Here is a 27,963-nt window from a genome sequence, read left to right on the forward strand (position 1 = left end):
CATCGCCATGTCGTCGCCCGCCTCCACCCCCAGCCGCCGCCGCGGGAAGCGTGGCCGGGGCAGCAACCCACCGACTCGTAAGTGCTGTGAGGGCAAGGGACGGGGGATGCGGTCGGAGCCAGCCCGCGGCTCCTCGGCAGCGGGGGGAGGGGGGGGGGAGAGGGAGGGACGGACGGACTCTCCCCTCCGTCCTGGGAGTGTTCTACCGGCCGCCGTGCCTGCACCTGGGCTCGCCTTCTGCGGCGGCGCGACGGTTTAAACGCCGTCTCCGCTTGTTGTCTTGGCAGCGCAAGATGCTCGGTCTCCTCCGTCGCAGAAGCGTAGGACAGACGACTCCACCTCCACCGGGGACCTGCAGCCCATGCCCACCTCCCCGCCCGCCGGCGCGCAGAGCCCCGGTGCCCCCGACGCTCTCTTCTCCAGCCCCCCGCAGTTCCGCCATTCCGGTAACGTGGGGGGGGCGGGGGGGGGGGGGGGGGGGAGGAGGTGTCGGGCAGCTCCGCGGTGGCCCAGGTCAGGCCGTGGCCGTGGCTGCCGGAGGGGGGCGGGGTCCCTGCGCCGCTGTGCAGTGAGCTGCCCGGAAAATGGATCTGGCTAGAAAAATACAGGAAAACAAACAAAAAAGAGTTTTGCCTCAAGTTTCTCATTTGAGTTTAGCGCAGCAGCAGCGTAGTCATAGTCAGGGGTGGAGATCTGCTGCTGTAGCTTCAAATTGTGGTGTGAGTATGGATCAGGGATTATGCTTTACTCTTCTATGCATTTCTAAAAATAATAAAATTAAATCAATGAAATTATTAATGCAGAAAGAATTCATTTGATTGCTATAAAAAGCTTTTCTTGTTTTTATATATAGGATTGGTTTTAATTGCAGGAGCTGGTAATTGTCGTGTCACTTGTTGTACTGCCTCAAAAATACTGAAAAACGTGTTTTGTCTAAAATGCTACATTTTGACTTTTTATGCTTGAACACCAATGTAGATTTTAAATGCAGTACTACTTTAAAGTTTTCTAGCAAAGCTTTATTAGCACTTGAGATCTTTCAGAAGAGGTGTTAATGCAAAGAAAAGCTCTAGCTAGACTTGCAACATCTTTATTGTTTTAACAAAACACTGGAATTGATTGGTTCTGCTCATTTTATGACAGTTAACAGAATGGTGAGACCAAGGCAGAGGCTGAAGTTTAGTCTGCTCTAAACGTAAAGTGTCTTGATAGTCATAATAAAACATATCTTCTTTTTTTAATAGCTATTCCGCTTGACTTTGATATCAGTTCACCCCTGACTTACGGCACACCCAGCTCCAGGGTAGAGGGTACTCCACGAAGTGGGGTACGAGGAACTCCGGTTAGGCAGAGGCCGGATCTCGGGTCTGTCCGTAAAGCCAGACAAGTCGATTTACACTCTGATGGGGTAGGTAGATGCCTCAGATCTTGTATCTGACAACTTCTTTTTAAACAGCAGTAGATATATTTGTGTATGCCTTATTTGTTTCCATGCAGCCGGCTGAGGATATAGTAGCAACTGAGCAATCTCTTGGACAAAAGCTTGTTATTTGGGGAACAGATGTTAACGTAGCCTCATGCAAAGAAAAATTCCAGGTAGGTTAACACCAACTTTTTTTTTCCTTTTTTAAAACGAAAAGCTAGTTTGATTTAAACACATATTAGTTGAATCTGATACAAAGTAGGTGTTTGTACTACTAAATTGTGCTCATCTTTTCCCCTCTGTCTCCCTGTTACCTCTGACATTCAGAGGTTTCTTCAGCGCTTCATCGATCCGCTAGCTAAAGAGGATGAAGACATCGGCTTAGATCTTAACGAGCCACGCTATATGCAACGGCTTGAAGAGGTACTTGTAACACAGTGAAAGCCAACTTTTCTTTTAGTCTTGCATGCCATTGATCTAAAGGTTTCTTTGTAAATATGTTGCAGATTAACATGGTCGGGGAACCATTCCTGAATGTAAATTGTGACCATCTAAGATCATTTGATGAAAATCTTTACAGGCAACTGATCTGCTATCCTCAGGTGAACTAGTGCACTTGTTTTCTGGCTTTCAAGTGGCCCTTTCGTATTTCTGGCTTTTAATATGTTTGTTTAAATGCAGCGTGTACTTTGTATGTTCGGTGTTATTTTTGGCTTCTTTATTTTACTTAGTATGAAATGTCTTGTTTCGTAGCAGTTGCTATGTGGGTACCTTGTACATACAAAATTAGCTGATAAACTGCAATGTCTGGAGTCTTGTACTTTTTTCTTTTTTTCCCTTCACAATACTCAAATGAATAAATCTGATCTGTTTTCTGTTATGTAGTAAAATGCTCAGCTGGTGTAACTTTTAGTCATTCCTGACTGATCAGCACCCATAAACCATAAAATGCTTCATGCAAAAATATTTCCTTCTATGATTATTTTTCAACTTTTAAGCTTAACTGTTTCTAACAATTTTATCTAACAATTTTATACAGGAAGTCATCCCAACATTTGATATGGCTGCCAATGAGATCTTTTTTGATCGTTACCCTGATTCAATATTAGAACACCAAATTCAAGTAAGGCCGTATAATGCACTGAAGACCAGGAATATGAGAAGTCTAAACCCTGAAGGTAAACCTTTGATTACTGTATTAGAAAAGAATCTTAAGGATTTATACAAACTTACTGAATGTTAACATAGAATTACAAAGAGACTGGGTAAAACTGTACTTGGAGTCCATCCAGACCAGTGTCTTTTGTTTATACAAGTTTGTGTCCGAAGCAAATGCTTTAGACCCCAAATGCAGAATAACCTGTTCATAAAGGAAATCTTTCCTGGCATCAGCTACTCATGTTCCTAGTTCCGCAAATGCAAAGGATTCTTTCTTTTATATAAATACTTCTGTAAATCAGAATATTTGTACTATGCATTGATGATTCCTTTTGCTTTGTCTTAGACAAAATGTTAGTACCTAACCCAATGTCTACCTCTCACCTAAAAACTAACGTAACATGAAATTTGAAGGTTATTTTAAATCATAAGAGTATGAAGTGATGACACGAGTCTCTATATTGTGTAGATATTGATCAACTTATCACCATCAGTGGTATGGTCATCAGAAGCTCCCAGTTAATTCCCGAGATGCAAGAAGCATTCTTTAAATGCCAGGTTTGCGCTTTCACCACCAGAGTAGAAATCGATCGTGGCAGGATTGCTGAACCATCAGTATGCAAGAACTGTAACACAACGCACAGTATGGCACTGATTCACAATCGATCCATGTTCTCTGACAAGCAGATGGTATGTTGCCCTTAGGTAGTGGCTAAAATTAAAGAGTTTCTAGTTTTTTTGCTCCCCCACCCCCCTAATAACATCAGTAGCATTAATGTACGTATCTTGAGGGTGAATGTTTTGAAAAGGGAAACGTGTTTTGGAATGTGAAATGGGTGAAGCAACTTAGCAAAAGCGTAAGTCTAGTTTGAAGAAGAAATGCATTATAAGGAGAAAATGAAGTACATACATATCTTAATGTGTCTGTGTGGAAGCCTCTTTATATATAGTATGTCTGTTTCTATCTGGACTAGATGAGCCTCATCTGTAACAGCATTTTAGCCATACCACTATCAACCAGCAGAATCCTCATTTTCATCATATCTTTTTATTAGCAATCAGTTTTGCTGTTTGAGTGGGGGTATTTGTTCTTGACCAGTGTTCCTGATTCAAAAGGATGCTGGAGACTGCTGATAACAAGAATCTGTTGTGTGCTGTATGGAAAAACTTTGCTTTTCTGAAACTAAAACTTGAGTGTTTTTTGCTAGATCAAACTGCAGGAGTCTCCTGAAGATATGCCAGCTGGACAGACCCCACATACGGTTGCACTGTTTGCTCACAACGACCTTGTTGATAAAGTTCAGCCCGGTGATAGAGTTAATGTCACAGGTAAAATTCGGTTTGAGTATTTGCATCCTTCTTTTTCTCTAATCTTAACTGTCTATAAAGGGACCTGAAGCACCTGCAAGTGCTGAGGGAGCTGGCCACTGTCTTTGTAAGGTCACTTGGTTATCTTTGAAAAGTCACGGTGACTGGCTAAGATACTGAAAGCAAGTCAGTGTCACTCTTAGGGCAAGGAGGAGACCTGGGGAACTACAAACCAGTGAACTTCATCTTGATCCCTGGGGAAGATAATAGAAACAATAATCCTGGAAACCATTTCTAACCATGTGAAGGACAAAAGGTGACTGGGCATAGTCAGCATGGATTTACAGTGGTAACAGCCTTCTACGATGAGATGACTGGAGCAGTGGATGTTTATCTTGACTTTAGCGAGGCTTTCATCACTGAGTCCCATAACATCCTCATAGAGAAACTGATGGTGTATGCATTAGATAAGTGGACAGCGAGGTGGATTTAAAACTGGCAGAACTGCTGGGCTCAGAGTGTTATGATGAGTGCTACAAAGTCTGGCTGGAGGTTGGTCACTATGGGTGTACCCTACGGGTTAATACTGGGGCCAAACGCTGGTATCTTCACTAATGACCTGGATGATGGGACAGAGTGCACCCTCAGCAAACTTGCAGACAAAAACAAAACTAGAAGGAAACAGTGCTTGATAGACCACATGACTGTGGTGCCAATAGCCTCCTGGGCTGCATTAGGAGTGTTGCCAGCAGGCCGAGGGAGGTGATTCTTCCCCTTTATTCAGCACTGGTGAGGCCATGTCTGGAGTCCTGTGTCCAGTTCTGGGCTATTCAAGTACAAGGGAGATGTGAACACACTGGAGTGAATTCAGCAAACGGCCATGATGGTAACTGGAGCCTTTGTCATGTATGGAAAGGCTGAGAAAGCTGGGACTGCTCAGCTTGAGAAGAGAAGGCTCAGGGGGATCTTACCAGTATGTTTATAAATACCTGATTTGGGGTGTGGGGGCTGGTGGTGTCAAAAAGAGAGAACCAGACTCTTCTCAGTGGCTGTTTTGAAAAGCTTTTCAAGGGAAGCTGTAAAATTTTCAGATTTTGAAATTATCATGTTTCTTCATATCTAATGCTGTGATTAAAAACTATTTAGGTATCTACAGGGCAGTCCCAATTCGAGTTAATCCAAGGGTCAGCAACGTAAAATCTGTCTATAAGACCCACATTGATGTCATACACTATCGCAAGACGGATGCAAAACGCCTGCATGGTGTTGATGAGGAAACGGAGCAAAAAATGTTTACAGAGGAACGTGTGGAAATCCTGAAAGAGCTTTCTAAAAAAGCAGACATATATGAGAGACTTTCTTCAGCACTGGCCCCAAGTATCTATGAGCATGAAGATATCAAAAAGGTGAATCAAATTCTGTATCTCTCTTGTAAGAAATGCATTCATAGGCAAGTAATTTGTTAATTATTGTTTGCTATAAAAATGACTTGAAACTTCAAAATTCAGAAAACTGTATCTTGAGCAGTCTTAAAACTCCATGGTCTTGTCAGGATGGGATTGGTTATAAGTGTATCATACATAACTCTTTTCATGGTATTAAGGAGCTAATAAAAATGGCACTTCTTAATGATACAAAAGAGGTAATAGTACTTTGGTCCTAGATTAAATATATCCTTTGGGAAGACAATAGTCTATGCTGTCTTTCCTGTTGTCTGCAGAATTTGCATCAAAATTTTGATTACATAAGTTTTGGAATACATTTGGAACAAATATAATTTGAAACTTTAATTATAAGTCGAGTTTGTAGGACCTACCAGTTTAACTATATGTTTGTAATTAACTGGAATTGAGGATATCTATAAAGAATGAACCCTTTTGAAGACTTCTAAAACCAGTTTCAAGTGTTCTACATCCGAGTTAATTTTAGCAGTGTTTCAGTTCAGCAGCTGAATTTGCTCTATTAACTATATAAGAGGTGATGTTTTGATTTTTAAAGAGAATGTTTTTGTAGGGTATTCTGCTTCAGCTTTTTGGGGGATCGAGAAAGGACTTTACTCACACAGGAAGAGGCAATTTTCGTGCTGAGATCAACATTCTTCTCTGTGGCGATCCTGGTACTAGTAAATCACAGCTGCTCCAGTATGTTTATAACCTGGTTCCTCGAGGCCAGTATACATCTGGCAAAGGCTCAAGTGCAGTTGGTCTTACTGCATATGTGATGAAGGATCCAGAAACACGGCAACTGGTTCTTCAGACAGGTGCTCTAGTACTTAGTGACAATGGCATTTGCTGCATTGATGAGTTTGATAAAATGAATGAAAGCACAAGATCAGTACTACATGAAGTAATGGAACAACAGACTCTCTCCATTGCAAAGGTAAGTCTCTGTTTAATTCCAGGTTCTCTGCACCAAGTATGGTATCAGCTAGGCAGCTGAAACCAAGACGTTAGCAGAAGAACAAAGCATTACACTTTCCTGTTGTCAGTGGATCAATCCTAGATTATGTAACAATTCATTTATAGAAGAATATGGCTTTTGTAGGAAACTGTAGTAATTCCTTATGTTTTTGTTCTTGCTTTCCTTTAAAAGGTTTTTGCAATGCAGTTTTTTACTACAGGACCCTTTTAATAACACCAGTGGTCTCATAAAGTTGGGAAGGGGAGGGAATTTTGGTGGCACATAATTGCAGCTGATTTCAGAACTGTTTTTCATCTTGACAGGCTGGAATTATTTGCCAACTGAATGCTCGTACCTCTATCCTAGCAGCAGCTAACCCTATAGAATCACAGTGGAATCCGAAAAAGACTACTATTGAAAATATCCAGCTTCCTCATACACTGTTATCAAGGTACTCGATTCCCACTTGCATGTCTCATTTTTGAGATGTTATACTTCCTCTTGTGAAAATGAGTAAATGTAGCAGAACAGAACAATTGTGTTCTTTGTAGCATAGGGCAAAACTTGTTTAGCATTCATTTTAAATGCTGTTCTTACAAGTGCTGTGTTAACAGACAACTGCCTCTTAGTATTTACATACTGACCTTGAACAGAAGAGTTGATGAGATCTATAGGATCTCTTTATTTACTTAAATATTTTTTCTATTGTTTTATGGTCATCTCCTAGAAAAGAGTTATTCTGAAACTTAAAGCACTGGTAACTTCAACGAAAACTCAGGATGTTTTTCTTAGTTCATAAAACTTTGACAGTGAAATTGATGATTAGGGAACTTGCAGCAGAGGTGATAGAATCTGAAGATCTGTACCTACTTCATGTTGTTCTGTAAAATTCAGTTGGGAGGTGGCAGTGCTGCTACCCTTTTGGGTGATAACTGGTAAAGCAACATTTAGCATCTACTGATCTAAAGTTAAACTGTCTGTGTGCTACAGTTGCATCTTGTGAGGAGTTCCCACACTAGCTGGAAATTTGAAGTGCACTGGACAAATCTGAAGTGACATCTACAGTTTAGATTTTAATTAAGAGCTCCTTAGTTTTGCCATTTAGTGACAAATGGTACCTTAGTATGGGTGTACTGAATGAAACCAGCCTTGAGCAGCATCTCAGTTCTATCATTTATTGGATTTAAGCTTATGAAAATACACGATGGGCTGGCTAAAAATGCCTATAGTTGAGCATAATGGAATACTTGTTTGTAAAATTATAAACCAGTTCTTTTTTTCAGGATTAAACCATGTGTAATTTTTTAATTATATGCATATTTATTTACTTACGGTTTTCATATGCATAAAATAACCATATAGGTATGTGCTGTTGCCTTTCAGGACAGTTTCTTTAGCACCAAGTTTGTTCCTGTGTATTTGGCTGTGTGTGTGGAGGTTTTTTTTGACTGTGTGGTTTCTGTTATGTGTGGTGGTGGTGGTGGGTTTTGTTTTTTTTTTTATTGTAGAAAACAAAAACTGTCAGGCTTGAACACAGGATCTGAATTTTGCAGGATGTATCTCGCTTTCAAAGTTTCAAGTCCATAGGATGACAGCACATCCACTGTGCTGTTCTGGACTTTCAGAATTCTAGAAAATTACCTTTTCGGTTCAATGGAGCAACTCCTACTTACAGTAGGAAGTAATAGTCAAATAACTCCTACCTCTACTTGTTAAGTCAAAAACCCTCAAACAAACTACTTCAAATGGCAGAGAAGTATAAACACTAATACTGGATTCTTATCCTGTTCAGATTTGACTTGATCTTTTTAATGTTGGATCCACGTGATGAAGCTTATGACAGACGTCTTGCTCGCCATTTGGTTTCACTGTACTACCAAAGTGAAGAAAAGATGGAGGAGGAATACATGGACATGGCAGTACTGAGGGATTACATTGCATATGCTCGTAGTTATGTCAATCCTAGGTTAAGTGAAGAAGCAAGCCAAGCCCTTATTGAGGTAAAGGAGTTGCTGTTAATGATGTTCCGAGTCCTTACTGACTTGTCAAAAATGGCAAAATTCCCTCGTGTGTATGCTTCCTATTCATATACAATTTTTCTATAAGACTCTCTGAACGTCTCTAAAATCACCAGCATTTATAAAGGAAAGATGGATCAGTATGAAAGTCATTCTGCGTTCTTGATCATTAGCTTTCAGATGTGTTGGTTTTGCTTCTATCACTTCTATTAAAGCATAAAATTCTACAGAAATGAAATGTGTCAACACAGACACAAGCAATATTATGTAAGACTAGTCCTAAGTTTTTAAAGTGATTCAAAAATTGACTTATTGTCATGGTTTAATTGCTTTATAAGGGAAATGCGTATATGTGATGTGGTTATCCTTCATTGCAGAAGAACTGTGAAGGTATATGAGCATAAATAATGTTTGAAACAGCTTGCTAGAATTGCTCATATTATGAAATAAGAGGTGTGGGATGAAGGGGACTCTGAAAAATATTCAAAATAACAGGATTTACTGAAAAAATTAATAAGTCTCTTCTTTTCAGGCATATGTGGACATGAGGAAGATTGGTAGTGGTAGGGGAATGGTTTCTGCATATCCTCGACAACTTGAGTCTCTGATCCGACTGGCAGAAGCGCATGCTAAAGTACGCTTTTCTGAGAAAGTTGAAACAATTGATGTAGAGGAAGCAAAACGCCTCCATCGGGAAGCACTGAAACAGTCTGCCACTGATCCAAGGACCGGAATTGTGGACATTTCCATTCTCACTACAGGTTTGTGTTTTCAACAGCTGGGATGCTGTTGGGCTTTTGTTATTTTTAAATGTAACCTAACCTGTCCTCCTTAGTTTACTTCTGAAGTGTTTTCTTTCTTTTTGTAAGGAATGAGCGCAACAGCTCGTAAGCGGAAAGAGGAGTTAGCTCAAGCCTTAAGGAAGCTAATCCAGTCAAAGGGTAAAACACCAGCTTTGAAATACCAACAGCTTTTTGATGATCTCCGAGCACAGTCAGATACAGTAAGTTTCCTGCTTTGTTTTTACATTTTCATTAATTTTGAAAGCGTGATGTTTTTCCAAATCAACATTATCTTGTTCTCAAATCACATTATGGAGGCATAGGGAGAACTAACTTTTTCAGCTGACATGACCAGACAGCGAATTCTATGGATAAATGAGCTGAATCTTTGCTGTACCTTAGTTTATTCTGACTTCTGAAATAGCAAACTCAGATTCAGGGTTCCAGGCCACATTTTGAACTGCAAAAAAAGACATACTAAAGCTTAAAAAAAATGTTAAGAAAATTGGTAGGAAGCATGGCATTTTTACAGTCTTTAAAGTATTCTCTCTCTCCCCCCCCCCCCCCCCCGGCCTATCTTTACTTGATTTACTTCTTTTCTTTAAGGCTGTCACTAAGGAAATGTTTGAAGAAGCACTTCGTGCCTTGGCTGATGATGACTTCTTGACTGTGACTGGAAAGACTGTTAGACTGCTGTAAGTTAGCCTTTCCTTGCAAGCCAGCTGTCACGGCTTTACTTCACCTTACTTAAGATAGTGTCAGTCTCCAAGATATTCAAGATTTGGGACTATCACTTGTTATGACAAGCATAGCCTTTCCTTGCAAGCCAACTGTCAGGGCTTTACTTTGCCTTACTTACCATATTGCCAGTCTGCAAGATTTTCAAGATTTGGGACCATCGTTTGCTATGACAAGTGTAGTGACGATTAAGTGGCACTTCTGTCAGCACAAGGGATTACAAAGTACCTAAAAAATCCTTAGCTGAATAATGCTATTTACATTTTAGCTAAATGTAATTACTAATATAGTAAGTGCCACGTATTTTTATGAGGTTTTGTAGAACATGCTAACAATGTTGTATGTATTTCAGATTGAATTGTAAAAATTCATCTTAAATGACTTTTTATTAAATGCAATTTGACTATTAGTACTGCTGTAACCTGAAATAAAGCTATTGGACTTAAAATGGCTCTTTAGCATTCATTTTAAGTGAAAATGAGCGTATCTGCAGAGCACTTTTCAATCTAGAATTCTGCAGTTTTTAGGAAGCTCTGTGAGAACAGGAAGGAACTTTGCGCTTGCTTTTTTTTTTTTTTTTAACTTGAGTATACTTTGGTAGTATCCTCAATGTTCAAAAAACAAAAAAAAAGGCAGGCAGATTCTACTTGAAACCAAATTTTCTTACTACATATTTAAGCATGACTAGATAAATGAAGATACCCACCTTCTCTGTTATCGTTCTTGAAAGAACAAGGTCCAGTAGCACATGACTGGAGAATCTTCCCTCATTCTAGGCACAGTAGATGCTCTCATCCATTGCATTTCAATAGCTGCTATTGTTTTCACAGCTGAGCTAGCAGAAGAGTTCCCTAATTCACTTCAGAGCAGACAGCTTATCTCAACTGCTCACTTAGCCCTTTTAAGATGAAATAAATACTCCTAGTGTTCATGTGTAAAATGGATTTTGGCTCCCTTTCAGTTTAAGATGACTCTTAATTCACCATCTTCTAGTTTTAGGGGGTTTTGATTGGGTGGATTTTCTTGTTTTGTTTTTTTTAAAGTAAAATGCTTGTTATGAATTACTGCGTTCAGTGTGCACAAGGCTACTTGCCGAATAATCCCACTAGGTGGCTCTTAAAGTCTATGTGTAGTAGTTGATAAGAGATGATTTGTTTTCAGTCTGTAGTGCTTTTTTGTTTTTTAAATAAGCCACTGTAATTAGGTAGATACAGAATGGAAATGCTTGTAAACAGTCTTTCGATTAAGATCTTTTAATCAGATTTTTTTCTTTAACCATCCATGTGCTAATTTGACATGTACACAAAGTAAAAGGAAGATGAAAGTAACTTCCTTAGACTGAGAATATTTTCCTTACTCTATGCAATAGTCTCAAACTGTATATCATAATTTACTGCTGTATTTACCCTATGCTGTTAGTAGTTGTAATTAAGCTCACTTAAAAAGCTGAAGTCATTTAAAAACCAGACTATGCAACCAGGGGAAAGCACTTCTGCCAGAAACTTGTCATAGAAGAATGTCTTAGAAGAAAGGCATTAAAGACTTTTATACATCCTACAAAAGGCATAAAAAAGTTATAGGTCTACTGGCAGAAATTATTTGTAGTAAGTTACTTTAAGTGACCATGGTTGAAGTGATCTGCTATCTTGTCTGACAATATAAAGAGAAGCTGCTGGTAAAGTAAAATGGAATGGTACTCTTCTGTTTTCCTGCAGTCATTGGTTACTCAGGGTGGGTGGGGAACCAGTACAAGATAGACCAAAAAAATGTCACTTGCTACCGCTGGTACGTCACTTCTCTGCAAGCACAGATTTGATTAGAACGTGACTCGATCTTAGTCAGCCCCAGTTTTGTTAGGTGCTTCAGTAGGAACAGATGTAAACTCGTAAGTGAGAAACATTTGTCAAGATTATCCCCTGCCCATCAAAACTGAGATAATGTACTCCTTAAGACTATGTTCTAGTCGGCCTCATCAAACTTCAGTCTTATTTTTAGCAGTCCCTCTGGATTTCCCCTGTGCTAGTAGACAGGGTGGGGAGCAGAATGAAGCCCCCATAATCCATGGGGAAATGGTGAGTGACCTGCTCCAGCACCTAGACATACATAAGTCTATGGGGCCAGATAGGATCCACCCAAGGGTACTGAAGGAGCTCATAGAAGTGCTCACCAAGCCACTTTCCATCATTTATCAGCAATCCTGGCTAACTAGGGAGGTCCCAGTTGACTGGAGGTTAGCAAATATGATGCTCATCTACAAGAAGGGCCAGAAGGTGGACCTGGGGTACTACAGGCCTGTCAGTCTGACCTTAGTGCCTCAGAAGGTTATGGAACAGATCACCCTGAGTGTCGTTATGCAGCACATGCAGGACAACCAGGTGACCAGGCACAGTCAACATGGGTTCATGAAAGGCAGGTCCTGGCTGACAAAAATCATCTCCTTCTATGACAAGGTGACCCACTTAGTGGATGAGGGAAAGGCTGTGGATGTTGTTTAGTTGGACTTCAGTAAAGCCTTTGACACAGTTTCCCACAGCATTCTCCTGGAGAAAGTGGCTGCTCATGGCTTGAATGGATGTACTCTTCACTGGGTAAAAAACTGGCTGAGAGAGTGGTGATGAATGGAGCTAAATCCAGTTGGTGGCCAGGCACAAGTGATGTTCCCCAGGGCTTGCTACTGGGGCTGGTTCTCTTTAATATCTGTATCAATGACCTTGACGAGGGGATCAAATGCACCCTCAATAAGTTTGCAGACGACACTAAGTTAGTTGGGAGTGTCGATCTGCTTGAGGGTAGGATAGCTCTACAGAGACATCTGGACAGGTTCGATCGATGGGCTGAGGCCTATTGTATGAGGTTCAACAAGGCAAAGTGCCAAGTCCCGCACTTGGGTCATAACAACCCCATGCAGCACTACAGGCTTAGGGAAGTGTGGCTGGAAAGCTGCCTGGCAGAGAAGGACCTGGGGGGGTTGGTTGACAGCCAGCTGAATACGAGCCAGCAGTGTGCCCAGGTGGCCAAGAAGGCACGTGGTATCCTGACCTATTATCAGGAATAGTGTGGTAAGCAGGACTAGGGAAGTGATTGTTCCCTTGTACTCCGCACTGGTGAGTACACCTCGAGTACTGTGTTCAGTTTTGGGTCCCTTGCTACAAGAAAAACATAGATGTGCTGGAGCATGTCCAGAGAAGGGCAACAAAGCTGGTGAGGGGTCTGGAGGACAAGTCTTATGAGGAGCAGCTGAGGGAGCTGGGGTTGTTTAGCCTGGAAAAAAGGAGGCTCAGGGGAGACCTCGTCACTCTCTACAGCTACCTGAAAGGAGGTCGTAGAGAGGTGGAGGTCAACCTCTCCTCGCTAGTAATAAGTGACAGAGCAAGAGGAAACGGCATCAAGCTGCACCAGGGTAGGTTTAGAATGGATATTAGGAAAGTTCTTCACAGAAAGGGTTGTTAAGCATTGGAACAGGCTGCCCAGGGAAGTGGTGGAGTTGCAGTCCCTGGAGGTATTTAAAAGACAGGTAGACATAGTGCTTGGGGACATGGTTTAAAAGTCGTTTTGGAAATGTCAGGTTGTTGGTTGGACTTGATCTTCAAGGTCCCTTCCAACCTAGACAATTCTATGAATCTAAGAATCGCAGTTTTATCTTCCTAGAAGGCCCCAGGTCTTCCAGGATTATCTCAGGAAAAGAAGAAAGTGCACTGAAGACTGCATATCAAATAGCTGATCAGTGAGGTGATTCTATCCCACTTTTGCTGTGTATTTATCTAATTTCATAATTAGAGCTGCTTTGTAATTTGCTGTCTGGATGCAGCAAGACAGACTGAAGAAAGTAAGCATTTTGCATTTTTTTCTGACTTGGCAAGACCATATGTAGTCTTGTAAAAATACATGCATAGTTTACTTAAAAAGTATGAGATTCATCATGTGTTAGGTAAACTGACAGTCGATATGGAGGCTGTCATCCAACTCCCAGTTTGCATGGCCACTTTAAAATAATGTTTACAGACAGCCTGGCACCAGCTTGTATTATTTAATACTCAAAACCAAAAAGCTAGTTAATTGTGGGTTGTAAGGTTTCAAGAGTACAGCTTGTCTACACAACAAACACAACCAGACTTCCCTCGTGACTGGCATCTCTGGACTCCAAATTGATAAGGAAAACAAAAGTGTTGTATTTGCTACTGTCAAAAAAGTTTTAGAAGTCATCAATTGCTTCTCCAAGCGATAGAGGTGCCATGCTGGACCTTGTTTTCACCAATAAGGAGGGGCTGGTGGGGAATGTGAAGCTCAAGGACAGCCTTGGCTGCAGTGACCAAGAGATGGAGGAGTTCAAGATCCTTAGGGTAGCGAGGAGGACACACAGTAAGCTTGCTACCCTGGACTTCAGGGGAGCAGGCTTTGGCCTCTTCAGGGATCTGCTTGGTAGAGTACTGTGGGATAAAGCCCTGGAACGAAGAGGGGGCCAAGAAAGCTGCATTCAAGGATCACTTTCTCCAAGCTCAGCTGCAATGCATCCCAAAATAGAAGAAATCAGGCAAAAATGCCAGGAGGCAGGAGGGCTGCATGGACGAACAAGGAGTTCCTGAAGAAACTCAAACTCAGAAAGAAAGCCTACAGAGGGTGGATGTAAGGACAGGTAGCCTGGGAGGAACAGAGAGAAATTGTCTGAGCAGCCAGGGATCAGGTTAGGAAAGCTAAAGCCCAGATAGAGTTAAATCTGGCCAGGGATGCCAAGGGCAACAAGAAAAGCTTCTATAGGTGTATCAGTGATAAAAGGAAGTCTAGGGAGAATGTGAGCCCTCTCCAGAAAGAAATGGGAGACCTGGTCACCCAGGTCATGGAGAAAGCTGAGGTGCTCGATGACGTTTTTCCCTCAGTCTTCATCAGCAAGTGCTCTAGCCACACCACCCAAGCCCCAGAAAGCAAAGGCAGGGAGAGATGCATGAGACCCCACCTGGAGTACTGTGTCCAACTCTGGGACCCCAACATAAAAAGGACATGGACCTGTTGGAGCAAGTCCAGAGGAGGGCCACAAAGATGATCAGAGGGTTGGAGGCACCTCACCTATGAGGAAAGGCTGAGAGAGTTGGGGTTGTTCAGCCTGGAGAAGAGAAGGCTCCAGGGAGACTTTATAGTGGCCTTCCAGTACCTAAAGGGGGCCTACAGTAAAAGACGGGGAGGGACTCTTTATCAGGGAGCGACAGGACAAGGGGTAACGATTTTAAACTGAAACAGGGTAGTTTTAGATGAGATACTAAGAAGAAATTCTTTACTCTGAGGGTGGTGAGACACTGAACAGGTTGCCCAGGGAAGCTGTGGATGCCCCATCCCTGGAGGTGTTCAAGGCCAGACTGGACATGGCCTTGGGCAACCTGGTCTAGTGGAAGGTGTCTCTGCCCATGGCAGGGGGGTTGGAACTAGATGATCTTCAAGGTCCCTTCCAACTCTAACCATTCTATGATTCTATGATAAAATTTGAGCTGAAGACCTACTAATTATATTTATATAATTACTATATAGTTACTTTTTAGATCCCTAACGCATTCTTTCTCATTGTCCCTATATTTTCATTGCAAAGAAAACATTCCCTTGGTTTGTTCAGTGGCTCCTTATGTCCCACCTCTCAACTGGATAGGGTAGAAGTAGGTTTGGATTGTTTTTGCCTAAATTTGAGCCCCCTTTCTAATGAAGCATAGAGTTTCCAATTACCCTATTTTGTGAGTGGAAATCTTATCAGGGAACCACTGTATTGCCTGCATATTTTGTTTTGAAAAATCTCACAACATCTTCAGGTTAAATTGTTTCTTTTATAAACACAATTAAAAACCCCACATATTTTTTGTATGGTTTTGTGGTCCAACTATCTCTTAACTGTTATCATACAGTATTTTTTTTCTAGTATGAAGCAGGCTTTTACTAGTGCAACTTACTGACCAACTCGTATCAGATTTCTTATTCACCTAGTTAAAGACTCCTTTGTTAGTCTTGACCAAACATCAAATGCTTCAGACAAAATACAAGAAAAATCATAATGTTTCCTCTAGTAATTAAAACCTTTCCTAGCTCTGAAGCAAGAGCGATACAGTCTTCCCTAGCCTTTTTACTGAAAACTACTAGATAAAATAATATCTAGAGTCTTAACAATACAAATAACTAGGCGTAAGAAAGCTAATAAACTTTCTTGTGTGGAAGATATATCAGAGAGTATATCTGATGAACTCTAAAAGAAATGTTAGAAAGTAGAGGAGCTTTTCATCCTTCCTCCATTTTAAGAGGTTAACTTTATTACAGTCCTGGTGCAAGTTTTTTTTGTGACTCATGAGCTGTTACGTGTCTAATTCTTATAGATACTAGAAAGCTTAAAACATCAATAGTTCTGAATGCCTCAGACACCAAAAAAGAAAAAAAAGCTGATAAACTGGCTGTTCTTAAAATTATTTTTTCTTGTCGTAGTCTTTCATACTGCCCAATACTGTAATATTCAAGTGTCATTTCCTTCTTGTGTCCCCAAAAGAAGTAACCACAAGAGACCCTTCAGAGTTTGGCATTTCTCACCCAATGAAAAAATGGTTGGCACAAGCTTACTGAATTGGGAGCCAGGGAAGAGTTACTTCCTGTTTCTAGTTCTTAGTCTGGAGCACCTTCCAGTTGCCAATCTTTTCCAGCAACACCAGATCCAGACTTGGACCAGGAGAATGCAAATACTGGTCCAGAACATAACTGCGCATCACTACCTCCACAACTTAAAGCCAGAAGAAATTAAGACAGAATTGAGCCGAAGTATCCAGGCACATAATGGTGATTGAGTGAGCTGACCTTCCAACCTCCAACAATATAGTAAGGCTAGGCAAGCTACCTGCATTGGTATTTATGACCTTATCTCAGTTTTAGTCACATAGTATGTTACCTTTGCTTTTTAATACATGTACCTGTAGGTGGGAAGATGAAGAAAGGGGGAGCATCTCCATCATCCAGCTAGTTCTTAGCCCATCTTTCCATACCCAAAGAACAGCTATTAAGCTCTTCAGCTTGTACTGAGTAGCTATGAAGCTCTAAGGACATTATATAAGCAAATTTTTTTTCATTAATTGGGCATGTCCTTAAGAGTATCTTTCTAGGTAAACAGTCTTGGCAACATCTGCTTGGTTGACAGTTCCACTCGTGTTCCATCACTGTATAACAGCTACATACCAGGATCACACAGTTCCTGTCATTTTTAAAAAATAGTGGCCTCTGTAACCCTTATTAGAAGAGTCTCATGGAATCTACATGCTATATAACACTCCAACCAAACTGAAATCGATACAAACAATTGAGTACAAAGTAAACATTGTTATGGGACTGATCCAGCTTCTCAGCAATACACGGTCTAGCTATAGAAATCCATCTAAATACTTCCTTATTGTTCTCAGCTTCCTCTCAATAATTGAAAAGATCAGCCCCAGGCTGATCAGGAAGCTGAGGTAGGCTTAACTGTTTTAAATTGCAAATGTGGGAATGACCCCGATAGGTAAGTTATTTCCCCTGGGATAAACAATAATGCTCCTAAGTGTCTGGTACTGTTTGCTGGTTTTTTTATAGCAAAATATAATGCTTTGTAGACCTTCCTCAGCTGTACAGCAGAGTGGAATGATTACCAAAAATGATCAATAATACAGCATTGGTCACACATCAAAATCAAAAGGCTCCTAGGGTAAAATACAGCTGCAGCTGGTATGTGAAGAATCCGCTACATCTGCGATTCCCTGTACAATATTGCTTGCAAAGCAACACGGGGAGTGGAGTGGGTTGGAGACTCAAGGCCAAACCCTGCGATAATCCAGAAAACATGGGAACGAGATGGCACCATGGAAGAAAAACAGTGCGAAGGAGGGAGCAGAGAGGAGACACCACGGCTAAAACTCTGTGATAAACTGGGGACTTGGGGACTGAATGGAGCCCTCAAAGGTCTTACAGAACTGATAAACTGCCCACTTGTTACCCTGAGCCAACAATCTGTCATTTTTTTTGCTGAAATGCTGTCCGTTAGTGAACTTTGCTGATTATAGTGTCATTATAATACCAAAACACACCTCCATCCCAAAAGCTACCCTCCTCCAAGGTGCAACCACTCTGCTTTGAGTCTGCGCCCTGAATTTTTCGTAAACTATACCTTTAAATGAGAGGCGAGAAAATTTTACACCAATCATAATGAAAGTATTTATGACTAGAGTCACTAAAACTCCACCTTGAAGATAAAAAATAGTATAAAAATAGCCCAAGAAAAGGGGGATGTGAGGGAAGACACCATCGTGGACTTCTGGGACCAGTCGCCAGGCTAAGCCTCTCTTCCCCCCCATAAGGATGCTTGTGGGTAAGATTCGAACACTTGGCTATACCAAGTGCTTCCCAGGGAAACTTAGAAATCTCTATATAGAGTGGTTTTATAACTTAGTGCTTTTGTAACCAAGCTATATTGCTAGCATCTTTAGTATTCGCATGTGCTTTGCAGACAGTCACTATCACCAGCAATCCAAAAGAACTTGTGTATCTGTTGTTTAAATAAACTGTACTGTGTAGGCAGCTAGTCGTTTTGGTTTTCTCACTGAACGTGACTGAAGCGAGGCCATATTAGTTCATGAGCACGACTGGGCTGAAAGTGCAGTCTGCTATTTGTGTATCCAGAACCATAACAGTTTAGTATATTAAATGCACCTGGGCTGATAGTGGCGAATTGGGCATCACTCAGAATTTAAACCTAGCCACACCCAGCCTCCCACCTCAGTGAGGAGCGTTAGAATGCAAGGGGGTTTATTTTCTGCCAAAACTACTTTGCCCCTTTAACGCAACAAGCAGCACAACTGCTTTATATGGTTTATTTTATCTAAATGCAACAAACAGGTTAGAATCCTTACATAACCTGTTTGGCAAAACTTGAAGATGGATGTTACTGAGAAACATTCCAAACTGTGCTCTGCCTTTACTTCATGAAGGGTAAGAGGGGGGAAAAAAAAAAAAAAAAAATCAATCTATTTGCTTATTTGAAGAGATATTGGAATACTCAGTGGTCATCCTAAAAGGAAAAGTATTCTTTCTCTGAAAGACTCACCATTAGATATTCTCAGGAGATAGACGTGTAAGTTATCTTCATCCACACTGCTTTCAACAGCTGATAAGAAATCACACAAAGATAATGATCAGGAATCATTTCTATGAGGCAGGTTTAGTAAAGGATATTGGTGGGCCAAGAACCCAGTGTCAACAGTGCGCACTGAGAACAACCCTGCTGAAAGTAAGTGTGTATACAGTAGGTATAAGCACATCGCAGATTATTGTCAGAAGGATGTCATTTAGTATGACCATTCTAGGCATCTTCTGTCTACTAATCACACTGAAAGTAGTCACTAAGACTGGTACACAAATTTTTAGGTATGCCCAAGAGTTCAGGAGGAAGGTTTCAGCCTCCAAAGTATAAGGAGACACACCAAGAAGTGGAATAATACCAGTGTTTTGCTAGTTCCATGCACACTTTCTTCCTCAGCCATGAACAGACAGAAGATGTGAGGAAATCAGTAGGCCTTTCTGCACATCGTATGGTGCTTAGTTACAGCAGATTTAGCAGCACTGGTCACTAAGATCTAAAAAGCTGTGCTTGCTGTGTAGCTGCTTCTAGAAGGGCCAGGGGGAAGTGCACCATAAAGAAACACACATCTGGAGAAGGATCAGAAGAAACTAATAAGGTGTTAGGGGAAGTCAGTGAATCAATTAGATGGTCAAGGTTATCTCTGAAGCTCTAACACAAGTGTGGTGGGCATTAGAATCATAGAATGGTTAGAGTTGGAAGGGACCTTAAAGATCACCTAGTTCCAACCCATCTGCCACAGGCAGGGACACTTTCCCCTAGACTAGGTTGCTCAAAGCCCCATCCAACCTAGTTCATCCAACCATTACCCTCTTACAAGCAGCTCGGCAAAACCAGAAGTAGAAGAGAAGGTGAAGGAGCTCGATTATAACCTGCACACAGGCCATAGCTGAAAGACACATCAGCTGTAGTGTGCTTTCTCGGATACAGACTTGGGAAGAAAAAGGTGACAAGAGGAGATAGGACGAATGGAAATGGGTTCAAGTCATGTCAGACGAGGTTTAGATTGGATATTAGGAAAAATTTTTTCACTGAAAGGGTTATCAAACATTGGAATAGGCTGCCCAGGGAGGTGGTGGATTCGCCATCCCTGGAGGTGTTTAAAAAAAAAGGGTAGATGTGGTACTTGGGGACATGGTTTAGAACTGGTTTTGTCAGGGTAGGTTAATGGTTGGACTTGATGATCTTAAAGGTCCCTTCCAACCTCAGCAATTCTATGATTCTATGACAAACTTTACCCTTAAACTTGAATTGACTAATCCAGCTCATACAACAGCTTCACAAAGACTGTAAATGAAAAGATTCTATATTTCTGGATAGGGACCAGAATGAGCAGTTGGGGAAAAACAAGCATTCCTAAACAGCAATATATCAAACTACATCCTAGTTGGACAAGTGGAGAAAAGACATGCTGATTCAGGTCTCTAACTGTCATTCATCCACTGTTTTTCACAAAGTCTGGAAAAATATCATATTGCAGAATTCTCTTTCTGCCAAATTTGACTGAAACTGGCCAGGAAGAGTCAACAGTTATGTCAGAGGATTGACATAAACAGTTACATAAGTCTGACTTTGGGAGGGAGGGAGGGAGGAAGGAAGGAAGGAAATAATTTTTGCCCCGATTAAAACAAAACTAACATTTTACCAAAATAGTTACATATTTTGTTTTGGTAGTTTCTACTTCTAGGTATAACAATTCCTGTTTAACAAAATACTGGAGAATGCGGGCATCGATCCCGCTACCTCTCGCATGCTAAGCGAGCGCTCTACCATTTGAGCTAATTCCCCCTCCTCTTATTATTAATAGGCATCACAAAACTCTGATTTTCAAAGTGGATTTAAAATCTGCAGTTCCATACATGTAATAAGAGTTTTCTGTCTTGCACTGGTCTGTCCATTCACAAATGGAAACACATTCGACTGCGATTCCAAAAAAGGTGTCAAATAATAAATTTGTAGTATTTCATTTAGCATTTCCAAATGAAGCAGTAAGAAACAAGACAAACCAGAAAGGACATGTTTTCTAGGTGTATAAAATAAAAATAAAAAAGTTCATTACTTGCAATTCCTGAGAGGAAGTACTTTCCGGCATTTGGGTTTCTCCACATTGGGTTTCTATTTTTTTTTAAAATGAGTAATTATTTTAATTTATTCTTGTCAAAAATATAGCAGCATTTAAGAAAAGAACTATGTACATCTAAAAAATAAGAGCTTATTTCACTTCAAAATTCCAGTTCAATACATGAAAACGTCTTTCTTAGTTAACTGTTTTTCCTCCCACCACAACCAAAATATGACAGTGGAGAATGCGGGCATCGATCCCGCTACCTCTCGCATGCTAAGCGAGCGCTCTACCATTTGAGCTAATTCCCCCCATGATAGCCTAATATATCCTGTAATCATAGAGTTTAGCAGCCACAAATGCAAACTGCATTCCCTTTAATGACTGCTCCTTTATCATGGGTAGTAAGCTCAGGGCAGCTGTTCAGAACACTTACTAGCATTTGACCTTGAGCTTGTCTATTTTTTTGTCCAAGCTGACAAACCCCCTGAGTAACATGATGAGGCACTTCATGCTAACTTACATGACAAACTCACAACCTGCAGCCTTTCAGTGCCACCCAACTCGCAGTTGATTTATCCTTTTTCAGGGGCAGCAGAGTGAGATTTGGGGGTGAAAAAAAGGGAGAGGTTATCTGCCATTTTCATACTGACTCAGACTGCACAGGGTACATAAAGAGAACTGTACATAGAGCTGAACCTTGTGAAATACAATATGGGAAAGATCCCAGCTGCAGCCATGCAGTGGGCCATCACTGACCCTAAGATGTGTGCCTGGAAGAAGCACTGAAACCACTTTTGTGTATTTGCATATTTCCTCTCCAGTTTACTCCAGTGAGGTAGACAAAGTCAGTTACAATATATTGCAAGAAATGATAAGAACAAATCCTTATTTATAGCTGCGCAGAGATTGAGGTAATACAGGAAAATATTTAAACTCCAGGAGAATGCTTGCAGTGATACTGCAGTTTTAGTTTCACATTTTGGGCACGCCTGGATTGTGCTAGATTTGAAGTACTACCTTACTTTAGACAAGTTGTAACCAGCTGGTGCTTAATTTTGTAATTTATTTTCTTTTGGCTAGACACTGTCAATCCAGTAAGTTAAATCCATTACAGAAAAACACCAGCACATGTATTGTTGGATTACTGCATGTTTTACGTAAAATGAAGAAAAATAAGATCTGCTAGTAAACAGCAAGTGAGAAATCTTTCATTATAGCACTTTCATTGCCTTTGTTGTTTCATAGTATATCAGTACAACCACTCTCACTGTAAAATACATTTTTGTTCTTTAAATCCAGAAAGATTCCTCAATTTGATAACCCGCAAATAGATCTTTGCCAATGCGCTTCTTACAGCAGTTAGCATGACTGCACTTGAATTTTTATATTTCTGAATGTTTTTAGTAACCTGATATATTTAAGATGCAATACAATTTTAGCTGAATCATCAAAGTCAGTACAAAAAGGTAGATAGATGTACCTAGAATATAACTTAATAAGATATAAATGAATGCTTTCTCTCCACAAACTATGATAAACACAAACATTTAAACCATTACATTTATCATTTACACACAGCTAATTAGAAAATAAAGTTGGAAAACAAAATAAAAAGACTTAAAAAACACAGTGAAGAAAAATCTCATTGCCATTCAGTGACTTCTAACAGTATATTTTCTAGATTTACAAGCCTTTTGGTATCTGCATTGTAAAAGAGGTAAAAAAATAGTTCTCCTTCCTGAATTAGCACTAGAGGAAGCTTTGTTCAGGCAAGTAAGCATTGTTTTATCATAGCAACATAGCAGAAAATGCATCAGTACTACTGCTTCTCATATGTCAAGTGAGTATTCCAACTTCTACGCTAACAGGCTTTTCACATAAATACAGTAATAATTCAGGGTTATTAAATAAGCTGACTGACTCAACAAAGTAACTATAGCAAAAGCAGCCAAGCTATGATTCAGCAGAACTAAAGTTGCACTTGATGACATCAAGCAAGGGGAATTAGCTCAAATGGTAGAGCGCTCGCTTAGCATGCGAGAGGTAGCGGGATCGATGCCCGCATTCTCCAGTGTTTTGAGAGATTAAACATCTATGGTGGTGTAAGATTTTCTTCCATAAGTTGTTCAGGTTTGTGGAAGAAAATATCTAGCTAGCAATATATACCATTTCATACAGCAAATAAAACAAGAAAAAGAAATCTCAATAAGCAGACTACACTTGTGTACTCTCTGAAAAATGGTATCTTCACAATAGCATCCGACACTAATGTAATTCTGTAATACAGGCAATAAAATTCACTTCTATCCCTTACAAGTGCATTGAATTTGAATGTGAGAACTTTTTTTAGTTTTTAATTATATGAAAAGTTAGTGAAATTGTCTATAAAAAGATATAAAAGTATGTAGTTGTCCATATAATCATCAGCTCACTGTAGAATTACTCTCTCTCCATCTAGCTTGCACTTCTTGTAGCTAGGATGGGCATGACACCTTTGTTCCTAACCTCAGTTTCAACCGACATTCAATCTCCCACAATTTCACCCAATTTCTTCCTCAACCCAATGTAAGAAAATACTTTGCACTTTAAAAAAATGCTCATCTTTAATCAACACTAACAACTTAAATAATTCCTACCGTGCATGTGCTTCTTAAAATTCATTAATTCTTAGAGAATTGCTAGAGAAAAATACATCTAAATTTAAAAAAGCCCCACAACATAAGGTAGTATATACAGGGCACTAAAATTGTACTACAGCCAAAAATCAGAAAAAACAGTGGTATCTGTCCATGTGCTTTTGTTTCATTCTTTAAAACGCATAAACAGGAATTTCTTCCATTTTTTGTGCAGGCAGTTACCCTAATTTTAGACAAAACAGAAGTTTACAAGCCGTTCTTTCCCAAAACAGCAAAAAAAATTACAACTGGCAACTGAAAAAAGGAAGTGTAGTTTACAGTGGTGATAAAAAGTAACACTTGTAAATAGCAAATGGAGAATGCGGGCATCGATCCCGCTACCTCTCGCATGCTAAGCGAGCGCTCTACCATTTGAGCTAATTCCCCCTCTGGGTTGAACCCTCTGTTTACTGTCCCTTGGTACTTTCACTTTCTCACTCACAGAGTACTTTTCAATAAATTGTACTGAAATCTGATGTGTCTCAAGTACCAACAAAACTTTCCACCAAAAATCCAATTGTTTTTCTATGCAAATATCACACTGGTAGCTGGGCAGTCAGAGTCCACTGCTTGAGCTCTAATCCCCTACAGAAGTTTCAGGTAGGCAACAACAGAACACAACTTTCCAGTGAAACGCAGAAACAATTAGGTCTTTCTTAAAGTACACTATTTTTGACAGCTTAAGTGGGAATTTTGCCTAACATGAAATCCGGACTCCTTCATGTAACAGCACGTGTTTTATTCAGCTGAGCTGCATCTGGACAACAGAAGGTCTGTGTTTCCAAGCAACTGTAGATTTATGTTCACACCAAACAATTATGACTGTTTAGAGAATCTGGATACATTTAAAGATTATGTTTTTCTAAAACAGATTTTTTCCTATTTATAATCCCTAGGTGGAAGAGAATCAGCTAAATGACTTTACCCATTTCCACATAATAGATGTGACTGAATAGGTAGAGTTCTTCCAGTTCTTTCTCTGGTGGCAATGGAGTTCTGGGCCCAAGTTACATGAAAAAAAAAAAAAAAAAAAGAACTCAGGCAAATGGAACAATGGGAAACAAAGTAATAGTTCGCATTGTCTACCTAGATCTCTCAGGAATTTTTAAGGTGTGACTGTATCACGAGACAGACGCACACTCCCACATACATATAACAATCTAGAATACATAATTAAAATGTAAAAAAAATCATTGCTATAATGAAACAGCAGTGAAAATTCTGTTCAGTTTTTTTGTTTCAGCTCTGCAAGATCAGAGTGAGAAAACAGAAAGAATGTAGGGTCTCCAAGGTTTCCTTATATTGGAAGTTATGTACTAGAGTCTTCTTTCTTTGAAAGTGGCATTTAGAGAAAAAAAAATAAAAGTAACTCTTTAAGATTTCACACTATCATAAAATAAAAATAAAGCAAGCAAGTCTTAAAAACACCTATATTGTAAAGCAAACAAACAAACAGAACTTTTCTAATTGTGTTTGCATTAGGCTTGTATGAACACATCCCAGGCAGGAAAAGGGGTTCATCATGCCAGCTTTAAAATGGTAAAGCACATCTACTAGGCTTAATTAAGGGAAGCCCCAAGCAGGTTTACAACTGCATACAAACTGGCAAATACTGCTGCCTAAACTTTTTAATTTTTTACTAAGCACTGGTAGTCTTAAGGCTTTAACGCAGCAAGTGAGGGAAAATTTACTTAAAAACAAACAAGCCCCAGAACTAATTATAAATTAAGCAGTGACAAAATATCCTAAGAACAGCTACATGATGTTTAATTCATTCTTTTAAACAGCCTAACCTTCAAGCTGATAGATTTATCATTAAGATGAAACAAATAAATATGTCTCCAGTTCTGTATCCAAATCTGTATTTAAAGCATCATAGGAAATGTGTTCTGGACCTCAGAAGTAACTTTATGGAAAAAAACGTATCAAAATATGGAATTGGGCAACAAAATCAACACCCTCCTTTGGGGAAAACAAAACAAAAAAATGGTACTGTAAATCACTCAAAAAGCCACACAGCAGGTCTGTCAGTCAGAAGAAACCTCCTCCCAAAATTATTTCTGTTCTTAGTGGCCACAATAAGAACAAAACTTTATTTGTTGATGAAGATTTCATTGATTGTTCACAAAATTTCCCCTCCATTTTACCACCATTCATCATTTTGTGCCCAAACCACTAGAAAAAAACATGCTAGAAAAACCCCAAACATTTGTTACTTTTAGTGACATTTGCCACTGCTATTACCTTGTTTGAGGAAAATCAACCTGGGAGGTAACGTATTAGTACAAAATGCTGTAATATTGATCAAAGAATCAATGTTGGAAACAGCTTAGCCAGGTAACCTAAGTAAATTCAGTCAGCGCGAGCAGCCACAACAGAAGCCTGCAAGGGCCCCAGATAATTAATATTAAATATGCTGCTTTTGTAAGACGTAGAAAACTGTAACATTTTTTGCGTGTATTTACCATTTTGGCATTTAAGTTAACCTAGTACTAAGGAGGCAGTGAGCTCAGATTTCAGCTCAGAGGGAGATCAGACTATCCTTTTATGCTGATCTTTGGGATCTCTATCTGGACCACACAAAAATGACCATCATGATTTCAACTCATAACATCCTAAACTTGAGAGGAAAGTTGAAATACTGAGCAAGTTATCTGAGTTATCATTCTCTCTCTCTAAAAGAATCAACGGGCTTTACATTTCTGTCTAGATACTCAAAAGGCTTCCAGATTGGCAAAGATTTCATTCTGTTTCCAGATGGGGAAATAGTAAGTCATATATTAATATGATTGTGCATTTTTGGTTTCCTTTTTAGGAAAACGGCTATATTCACATCACAAGTCCCTCCTTTGATTTTTCTGGAAGACCTTATATCTCTACCAACTTCATGAGGGTTTCAAAAGTTTCAGCATCATAAGACTTGTGTACAATACCCTCCTTGAACTAACCAAGATGGCTATACAGAAAACCTGTTATTAATTTTACATACTATCCAGCTTCAGATATGCCTTCCAAACAAACCGTTTAATAATAGTAAAAAAAATTTGTTACAAAAGCAGTGAGACTGACTATAAATCCAAATGGATTTGCAACCTTTGTCTTCTAAATCACTATTGTAACAATCCAAATTTTCTCCACATTCTCTGTAACTCCAGAATGTGTGCTGGTTATGCCTTGAGCTCTGCGTAGGCCACCTAACTAACCAGCTATCACTAAACAGCACACAGAGCTTTTTCCTCATGTTCCTTTAGAGGCTCTGCAGAGCCATCGATTTCCACACAACAATGGACAATAATTTGCCTTTCAGATTTTTATCCATCTTTCAGTTTTGGTGAAAAAGTTAACAGGGGTGGGAATGATGAAGAATTACCTAGTTTAGAAGAAGACTGAAGAAGATTAAGATTCCTACATCCTGTGGATTTTACAAAGGACTGGAACCATATACTCACTAAGTGAATATTTCTCCAGAATAATACAGTACTTTTAAGAAAAATAACCTTGCCCAAACAAACAAAACAGAAAAAGACCCAAGGAACTGGTTACATAGAGTGATCTGGAAAATATGTTTGAATGCAATATTCAAAGGTTAGAGACTTATGGTACACAGAACTCACTGAAATTCAATGTATGTTTAGCATCTGATTACTTAGGTCCATATGAAAATCTGAGAGCTTGTCCTTTTTTAATTTATACACCACCACATTATACAGTCATTTTAGAATTAGAACAGGAAAACCAGACCTATCAATAGAAAAGCTACATTCACTGATGAAACTAGCTGCTTACAGTGTACTCAAAACACAGGTATAGCACAACACCACCGCAACCCAGCTGAATTAAAAACACAGAAAGTTTAAGTTAGCACCCACTTCAACAAGTTCTTCAACCCACATTATCTTCTGATTTGATTATTCCACTTCTTTTTTGGGCTCAATGATACACTCAGTGAACTCTAGCTGAAGACTCTATCTGAAGAGAAAGAAAACAACAGCGATTGACTTTTTACTAACACAACGTAAGACTGGTGGTGTGGTAGCTGTTGAGAGCCACTGAAGGAGAGCTGGAGCCCAAGTCATGGCAGCGCAGCACAGTAGCAGGAAGCACCCCAGAAGAACCCACAAAACCACCCCCTCTCCTGAGGAGCTGCACCAGCCGCTACGCCTCCTCCTTCAAGCAAGCACCCCCCAGACCTCAAAACTAGATTTTGTGAGACCCACGACGACGCCCAGAAAAACCCTGAATAAAAGGCTACGAACCAACCGACTCCGCCGACTGTGT

The 27,963-nt window shown here is 39.9% G+C and overlaps 1 protein-coding gene and 1 long non-coding RNA gene across 2 annotated transcripts; one reads left to right on the plus strand and one right to left on the minus strand.

Moving 5' to 3' along the window:
• Positions 1–7: 7 nt before the first annotated feature.
• Positions 8–10,263, plus strand: MCM4 (minichromosome maintenance complex component 4; the record flags this gene model as incomplete). The annotated part of the gene is made up of 16 exons (XM_082499458.1): positions 8–77; positions 288–446; positions 1,245–1,408; positions 1,498–1,596; positions 1,751–1,846; positions 1,930–2,025; positions 2,463–2,601; positions 3,051–3,271; positions 3,790–3,910; positions 5,036–5,295; positions 5,903–6,268; positions 6,613–6,740; positions 8,082–8,289; positions 8,840–9,068; positions 9,177–9,310; positions 9,696–10,263. 16 exons carry the CDS (start codon positions 8–10, stop codon positions 9,786–9,788), a joined length of 2,583 nt encoding a protein of 860 aa, XP_082355584.1. The 3' UTR covers positions 9,789–10,263.
• Positions 9,532–27,963, minus strand: LOC309686712. The gene is made up of 5 exons (XR_014270565.1): positions 27,942–27,963; positions 27,577–27,654; positions 24,611–24,681; positions 18,913–18,972; positions 9,532–9,549 (listed from the first exon to the last, which is right to left on the minus strand). It is a non-coding gene; the product is annotated as an uncharacterized lncRNA (long non-coding RNA).

This window comes from Vanellus vanellus (genome assembly GCF_965231255.1).
Source record: "Vanellus vanellus genome assembly, chromosome: 2".
In the NCBI taxonomy this organism is placed as follows: domain Eukaryota; kingdom Metazoa; phylum Chordata; class Aves; order Charadriiformes; family Charadriidae; genus Vanellus; species Vanellus vanellus.